A 7,771-nucleotide genomic window follows, 5' to 3' on the forward strand; every position below is an offset into this window, starting at 1 on the left:
TCATACAGCATGATGATTTAAAGGCTAAGCAGCAGCGATATGAAAGTGTCAAACAAATAAATACAGTGGAGTTTGAGTTCCTAACTTGTGTTTATTGATAGTCAGAAAACATGTTATTTCTTACTAATTGAAGGAATAAGGTTTAAAAGACCATTGGTCCCCCCCCCCCAACGGTGTTGGGAAACTCTAATAGGCGTCTTGCCTGTGACGTAGATGGTGGACAACAACTCTAGAAGCTGCTATTTCTTTTGAAAAGGAATGGTACTAAAATTATACTTTGTCAGATATGAAACAACCCAAGCTTCTCTTTTCTTTAAGCTTATTTTAATTCAGCTTCCTTCACAAGTGTTCAAATGAGAAGTTTTAATCACATTCCCCGAAACTGGAAATGCACAGATGTCGGGGGCAAAATACAGCAATTTATGAAACATAACAGTGAAATACAGCTTGTTTCTAATACAAATTCCCATCATTGCAGAGGATATCCAAACCCTGCTTCAGTCCTAGACATTCTTGGACTTGAATTCTTGAAATTCTTGTCTTGGATCCTACTGTGATCTTTCTTTAGCTAATGACACTAGCCTCTCAACCTGTCCTTCAAGAAGAGCATCATCTCCATCATTGATGACAGTCCAGTCGAAGCTCACGCCCTGGTCGAGGCCACATTCAGACTCTGCATCATCTACACCTGAGGAACGAGACAAAACTGAGTTATGATGATTTAGTGGGTTATGGGTTTCGCATCAATTTATCAAGCTTGTTTTTCTGTAGTTCTTATGAGTCATTAATAAATACAGGAGGTCCTCGGGTTACGTCAGTCCCGAGTTACGATGTTTCGTGGTTACGACACATCTCCCATTTACTGTATAAAGCCTTGTTTCGACTTTAGTGGTTTTGCGCCGTAAACGTCGTAACGTGAACTTCGTGTTTGGTGTGTGCGGCACGGCGGAAGAATACACGGTTACGCGGCTCTGGACCGAGGAGGATAGGTGTTAGGATAGGATAAGTGCTTACAGTATGTTATTTACGTACAGTATGTACGTATGTTCCGACTTACACCGAAAATCAGTTTACGACGCGATGTAGGAACGGATCAACGTCGTAAGTCGAGGACCCCCTGTATTGAACATTCCCACTAAAGTACCCTGAGGTAATACCACGCAAATCCCTATTGGCATGAAGTTAGTTACCAAAGACTCCATTTATCCAATTAAGTGACGTCTGTTTTTACGGTCAAAAGAAACTCTTTCTCTTACCTGCAGTAAACCTCCACCCTCTCTGGGCTCGGGTCCCTTCTGAAGCCTCTACTCGGACGCTAACACACTGCTGTGGATACTCTCTCCAGAACCACTGCAGATCCGACATCCTCCTACAGTCGCTCACAATCTGTGCCATGTAAATAAAAAGAAACGTTATTAATACACAGTTAAACGCTTCTGGATCGCTGCTTAGCCATATTCTTTTCTGAAATCACAGGTAGTTTGAAACCTCTTTTCTGTCTCTGCTCTCTTTGGAAAGGCCTTACATGACTGGGGTTGTCCAATGAGAATTTGATGGCATTGTGTCAAATGATCTTTATGTAGATCAGGTACCAATGATGGATGATTGGGTGTGGATCACAAACCCCACTCCAACTCCTCCCAAAAGTAGACTTGTCTTCACAGCATCTCATACTATTAGTCAATGCATATCTATGTAGGTTTTATTATAAAACTATCAATTAATCTACGAAATGTCAAGTATGTATGCTTCAAAACATCAGATGATCTTAAATTCCAAATATTCTGAGTTAGTAGACAGTTCTGAGGAAAGCTAATTCCCATTCGGAAGAGATCTGAAGGATTAGCAGTAAGTCACATTGCTGGGGTAGTGTCTGGGATGAGCTACGATTCAAGAACTCAGGACTCACCATTAAGACGGAGCAAGACGAGGTCTTTCAAGGTCAAAATCAAGGAATATGACCTGAGTAATGTGCTCTGATTCTGTTTTTCTGGGAAATTACTCTGATTCATAAAGAAATGTTGGAAGAACTGATGTCTAAAAGTCTTTGGACAACTCTGAAGCTCTTAAAACTCAGTAGTTTTGTTGTCAGTAGGCACTTGCTTTTAATGCACAACTCACCCACACTGGTTGGGAAGCATTGCGAATAGCCAGACGGCAGAAAAAGCCAGGGTCCTGCTGCCTCTTGCTCTCACCCCACTGGATCATATCGGCCCGATACTTCTCCTTGTACTGGCCAGCACTCAGCAGCTGCTCAAAGTCCAGTCCATGGTCCTAATAAATGAAGCAATATGAATACAGAGGAATTTTCATACACATCTTTATATTTTATCTCTTCCCTGAGATCCTTATTTAATTTCTGATTTATAAATGCAATGTGTGGGTGGGTCTTAATATATTTTAGTAGTTTTGCTGCTTAATGTCCATTAATGAACTTATATAACAAGTTTTCCATGACATGGAAGATTTAAATGTATTTATATAGGAGCATGAAACTTACCTGTGCATACTGAGATTTCAAGGGTTCCGAAAGTCGAAGAATGCAGCACAAATGTGAACTGAGTCTAAAACAAGGTCAGTACATTGTACACATGTTAGTTATCACATCAACCAAGTCTAGTGCAAACATATGGCATCAATCACTTTGTGACACCTGTTTATGTTTGTCTCGTAGTTTTTATAGAAAATAAAATATTTACAAATGGTTTAAACATATTTTAACAGTATTATGCCTGTGCGTTATTTTAAGGCACACAAACAATAATAACGATCATTATATTTATAGCACTTTCATAACAAACATAAATGAAACTTAAAATGCTTTACAGGGTTCTTTAAAAGAAAAAGGTGTAAACAGTGTACTGACAAATACAATTATGAATTAAAAATATAAAGAATATACAATGAGCAATATGAGGAAAATCTTGAAATAATAGTGAAATTATGGCTACAAAATAAAAGTAACAACAGATTATAATTGAAAGTATAATTAGAGAGACGAAATATATAAACACTATTTTAATAGATATGGTCAAATAAAAATTAAAGAAATATACAAAATATATTTAATTTGATAAATGATATAAATAACATAATAAATGTTATACGTAAAATCTGAGAAATCATAAAAACGTTTACAGTAACATGACACAGAAAAGAACTTATACAGTTGGACTAACCAGTTCCACCTTAAATAGTGAAGCTGTCGACTAACTACAGTCTGGTGACCGGCGACAGAACGCAACCCTACAGCATTTAAGGTGGAACGGACAATTAAAGAAAACCATATTAGATACATTTATAGCACTAAATAGTATACAATGTTCCTCACCTTTCGTGTATTAAATCCGTCACGTAGTCCTTCCCCGACTTTCTTTTCCCACTGAACAGTAAAATAAGTTTAGGCTGCAGTGGTGCCATTCTGAGAGAAATATGTCCCTCTCCATCTCCCCTCGCTCACTGCGCTCACAGTAGGACACTCCCGCTTTCCTCGTACCGTAACACAACGATATGAAGTATTTATGTGAAGTTTGTGCTGTGTTATAAAGCACTCTGTAATTTTGAATAAATATGGATATTAATAAACTATAAACATTTCTCTATAATTATAGATGCTTATAGGTTATTATGATAAGCTCAGAAAGTTAGTTTATTTTTCTTACGTTTGTGTATTGTAGGCTTTACGGTAATCGGATGAGCGTCACGCCATGGACGTCAGTGATTCAAAATACATAAAAGCAGCTGGATAAAAGTCCTCTTCCTCCTCCTCCTCCTAAAAAAAAAAAGAAACAAAACAAAATAAATTAATAAAAAATATATAAAAAAAACAAATAAGATATTATACATACATACATAAGAATTATATATATATATATATATGCATTGAAATAATATATCTAGTAATCCATTAATTATGTATTAATATCTAATAATATTCTTATTTTAAAAAATGTTATGTTTGATTTCACAACTTAATTTATATAATTACATTCCTTAGTTAAACTTAACATTTAAAACAACAAAACGAACTGAACATGTAAATACAATGTATCTAGAATTTTGATATTAAAGTGGACTTTTAGATGTGGTAAAGGACTTTTATTTCGTCAATCCGGGCACTCAGCTTTAGGAGTCTTACGGTGTTTGTCAACAAGCTCGACCTGTGTTAGCTTTCCTCGGATTTAAGCCTCAACTCAAGAGTCTGAGGCTGTGGTAAAAGCATTTCTCATAAATGTAGCTTTTTTGGCGTCAGTCGCAGGGATGAACGGCAGCTCCAACCCTCTCCTGGACAAAGAGGAGCATGTTTTAAAGCTCGGGGAGAGTTTTGAGAAACGGCCGAAATCCTCTTTTCACACCATACGATGTGAGGAAATCTTCACTTCGATACTTCTGCTTATTTAATTTATTAATTCTCTGCTTTATCTGCTATATCCATATTTTTAAGTAGCTAATATTTGGAATATATATATATATACCACACATTTGAACAAACAGTAAATGTAGCTCACTCTCCACTTTGTTAGACACATGTACCTCGTTAAGTCACAGGGCACTGTTGGTTGCATATATTTTGGTTGGTGAACTACTCTCAGTCCAGCAGTAACTGGATTAAAAAAACAATACAACTCGTACCAGCACAACAAACACTAACAAACCACCACCCAATCACTGTCACTGCAGCATGGAGTTTTTGTAATGATCCACCACCCAAATCATACTTGGTCTGTGGTGGTCCTGTAAGGTTCTGGACCATTGATGAACAGGGTGAAAGGGGGGCTTTCAAAGTAAATAATTAAATAATCTTCTCCCTTTTTTACGTTGAACATCCAGATGATTTTAAACCAGCATCTATTGACACCTCCTGTGAGGGGGAGCTTCAGGTGGGGAAAGGAGATGAAGTCACCATTACACTGCCACACATACCGGTAAGGATTTCGTTTTCTTTCGTATTCATGCATTAACACGTTTACCTCATGTTCTCATGAGTAATTATTGCTGTCTTTGGCATTTACAAACAAGGGTTCCACTCCTCCCATGACGGTCTTCAAAGGCAACAAAAGGCCGTATCAGAAAGACTGTGTTCTGATCATCAATCATGACACCGGAGAATTCATGTTGGAGAAACTTAGTAGCAGCATTCAGGTCAAGAAAACAAGGTGCGGACTTTTTATTGAGGTCTATGCTTCCCACTTAATCAGATAAATACCTATTAATTACTTATACTCATTCATAGTAATAGTCATATTTATAAACATTTTTTAAGCCAGATGAATGTGTGTAGCTGTTGTTGGCTTAATCATGAACACCTGTGCTGGTGTTTTAGAGCTGAGGGCAGCAGTAAGATCCAAGCTCGGATAGAGCAGCAATCAGTGAGAGCCACTCAGCCTCCCTCTCAGTTCCGCACGCCTACCAAGCCTGGCTCAGGAGCCAAAACATCCCCCATGAAGGACAACCCATCTCCTGAGCCCCAGCTGGATGATATCAAAAGAGGTGAGTTCCTGTCCTACTAGAGCCTACCCGGCTTGTCTCTCACACCTACGCATTTAGCAGGCTGTAGGTTTGCCACAAGAGGGAGCTATTTGTGCTCAACTATTGATTGTCACTGTAGCTCTAAAAATGTAGAAGAACTCAAGTTTTCAATTCATTCAGTTGATGAAGGACTTTAATATTTCATCAGTTGTATAACACTCATTACAACAAATCAGGACTGAAATTGGCAAACATGGCTTTAAATAAAATTGTGTTATGACATAAACATTGTTATTATGATCTTGCCATCTGTTTGTCTTTTTAAATATGTCTTCTGTTCTCTCAGTTTCTTATGTCCCTTATCTTCTCTCTTTGACCCTCTGCTTTTAGTTCTATATCTCTTTATTTACTTTACAGCTTGGATTTAAATACTTATAAACTCTCTCTCTCTCTCTCTCTCTCTCTCTCTCTCTCTCTCTCTCTCTCTCTCTCAGAGCTGAGAGCTGAAGTGGAGGTCATAGAGCAGATGAGCAGCAGTGGCACTAGTAGCTCCTCTGATTCAGGCAGTTGTTCGGGCAGTGGAGACGACAGCTCCAGCAGCGATGGAGAACATGACACACGCAATGTCTCCCCGAGACGAGACCCTCTGGCCAATGGCACCAACAAACCCCAGGGCAGCAACCAACTGATGAACACACTCAGTGAGTCTCTCTCAGATATGTAGAGGTTGACAACTGTTGCTTTCATTAGGCTTTACAGAAAGGAATATTGCTATTACATGTTTAATTACACAATCAATTCTATTAACATTCAGTTGACGTTATTCATTAAAAAGTTTGTACTTGACTTTTTATAATGTAAAGAAATATTCACATGAATTATAACTTGCTGTTTTGTGGTTCTCTCCACAGGGAATGATCTGCAGCTGAGTGAATCGGGTAGTGACAGTGAAGATGATTGACGGCTGCCTTTCATCAATTACCCAGCGTGGATCTCTGTTTGTTTTGTTCAAATCTCTTTGTGATGTTTTCCTTCGGCTCCCCTTCTTTTGTGTTGCTGAGCTCTGCTAATGTTCTTGTTTTTATCTCAACTTTCATCTGTGTTTCCAATATGTTTTCAAAGTTCAAAGAGTGTATTTTATTAGATGTATATTTCAAAGTTTTAGTGCAGATTTGAAACGTATGAGTAGTTATGAAAATTCTTAGCATATATGTTCAAACAGAAATGTGTTAATTTATATGCATTGTTTTCCTGAAATATATCTCAAATTTCTAAGAAGATGCCAAGTCTGAGTCATTGTTAAAGAAGGTCATGTGGCATGTTATAGCTTTGTCTGCCTTTGTTAGGAAATCCCCAGCATTGGGTTGTCTCTCGTAAGATAAAACCTTAAGGCTACCTTCTTGACAGCTGTCCAGATGTTGGCCTAAAATGTAGCTGACACTCAGGTGTACAAATTACAGATTAATGTATATAGGGAATGTGGACTGCAAATTGCTTAAGCATTGCAACGGTTCAAGTATGATGCCACTTTGATTGTCAGATGTTTATTAATCATCCTGCAATGATGAGTCTTAAAATGTATTTTTTTCTTCCCATGTTCAAATTACCAGTATTAAAGGAGCAAAAACAGCTGTCTTTGACTTGAATGTTGAATGTGTGTCCTGATCAATGTAAACAAAACCGCTTTCACTATATGTCAGCAATTTATTTTCACATTTAACATCATTAAAAACAATTAACTGTTAACAGTATTGTAATAACAGCAGTAGTGATTACCATGTGTCCTAGTGATTGAGATATAGACCAGACCAACACTGGCCAGTTGTGCCCTCTTTTTGACTAAAGAACTGGTCATACCTCAGTAATGAGAAGAAATATTTTACTCTCAAACAAAAGTCCAAGATTACCATTTTTATACACACCACAGATGTATTTATGAATGTATTCATAAGTAAAAATATAAATCCTCTATAGAGGAAGCAATAATATTAATTTTCATTTGCTGAGTTTAACATGGTGGAAAAAAACTTGCATATCAGGGTAAAATTAGCTTAACAATGTTAACAGATCAACAAACAGACAAGAATTTGTGGTTGTAGAACTACAAAGAGCAACTATATGGTCAGTGGAGATGATCAAATGGACATTGAATGTAGAAACAAGGAGGTGGTAGTAATGTTATGGTTCATCGAATGAGGGGACTTTTATTTTGCTAATTTTTTTCTCCTACGGCTGTTCGCTGAGCGTTAGTGTTGATGCCATGACAACAGCGCAGAGAGCGCAGAGCAGGAACGCGGAGTAG

At 37.6% G+C, this 7,771-nt stretch overlaps 3 protein-coding genes across 3 annotated transcripts in view; 2 read left to right on the forward strand and 1 right to left on the reverse strand.

Annotated features, from left to right (window-relative positions):
• Window positions 1-60: 60 nt before the first annotated feature.
• LOC136679486 (phosphomevalonate kinase-like) lies at window positions 61-3,552 on the reverse strand. Its single transcript, XM_066658023.1, has 5 exons — window positions 3,332-3,552; window positions 2,501-2,564; window positions 2,122-2,274; window positions 1,257-1,386; window positions 61-688 (listed from the first exon to the last, which is right to left on the reverse strand). Exons 1-5 carry the CDS (start codon window positions 3,418-3,420, stop codon window positions 549-551), a joined length of 576 nt encoding a protein of 191 aa, XP_066514120.1. The 5' UTR covers window positions 3,421-3,552; the 3' UTR covers window positions 61-548.
• Window positions 3,553-4,133: 581 nt separating this feature from the next.
• Window positions 4,134-7,094, forward strand: LOC136679314 (ELL-associated factor 1-like). Its single transcript, XM_066657764.1, has 6 exons — window positions 4,134-4,363; window positions 4,831-4,925; window positions 5,020-5,156; window positions 5,324-5,490; window positions 5,964-6,170; window positions 6,381-7,094. Exons 1-6 carry the CDS (start codon window positions 4,261-4,263, stop codon window positions 6,428-6,430), a joined length of 759 nt encoding a protein of 252 aa, XP_066513861.1. The 5' UTR covers window positions 4,134-4,260; the 3' UTR covers window positions 6,431-7,094.
• A 649-nt stretch (window positions 7,095-7,743) lies between these two features.
• The window catches only part of LOC136678503 (protein PTHB1-like), a 53,814-nt gene continuing 53,786 nt past the window's right edge, over window positions 7,744-7,771 (forward strand). Inside the window, exon 1 of the mRNA XM_066656551.1 lies at window positions 7,744-7,771. This exon is cut by the window's right edge and continues 75 nt beyond it. The gene's annotated coding sequence lies outside the window, so the exon portion shown is untranslated.

The sequence above is a fragment of the Hoplias malabaricus genome, chromosome Y (assembly GCF_029633855.1).
Source record: "Hoplias malabaricus isolate fHopMal1 chromosome Y, fHopMal1.hap1, whole genome shotgun sequence".
In the NCBI taxonomy this organism is placed as follows: Eukaryota; Metazoa; Chordata; class Actinopteri; order Characiformes; family Erythrinidae; genus Hoplias; species Hoplias malabaricus.

What these genes read in the sequence shown, in the direction of transcription:
- LOC136679314 (XM_066657764.1), top strand. Translation starts at nt 4,261, where the DNA reads ATGAACGGCAGCTCCAACCCTCTCCTGGACAAAGAGGAGCATGTTTTA. An exon ending in GCTGGATGATATCAAAAGAG is followed by an intron (nt 5,491 to 5,963) that starts GTGAGTTCCTGT and finishes TCTCTCTCTCAG; the next exon opens with AGCTGAGAGCTGAAGTGGAG. An exon ending in CCAACTGATGAACACACTCA is followed by an intron (nt 6,171 to 6,380) that starts GTGAGTCTCTCT and finishes TTCTCTCCACAG; the next exon opens with GGAATGATCTGCAGCTGAGT.
- LOC136679486 (XM_066658023.1), bottom strand. Translation starts at nt 3,420, where the DNA reads ATGGCACCACTGCAGCCTAAACTTATTTTACTGTTCAGTGGGAAAAGA. An exon ending in TGAAATCTCAGTATGCACAG is followed by an intron (nt 2,275 to 2,500) that starts GTAAGTTTCATG and finishes TTCATTTATTAG; the next exon opens with GACCATGGACTGGACTTTGA. An exon ending in ATGCTTCCCAACCAGTGTGG is followed by an intron (nt 1,387 to 2,121) that starts GTGAGTTGTGCA and finishes TACATGGCACAG; the next exon opens with ATTGTGAGCGACTGTAGGAG.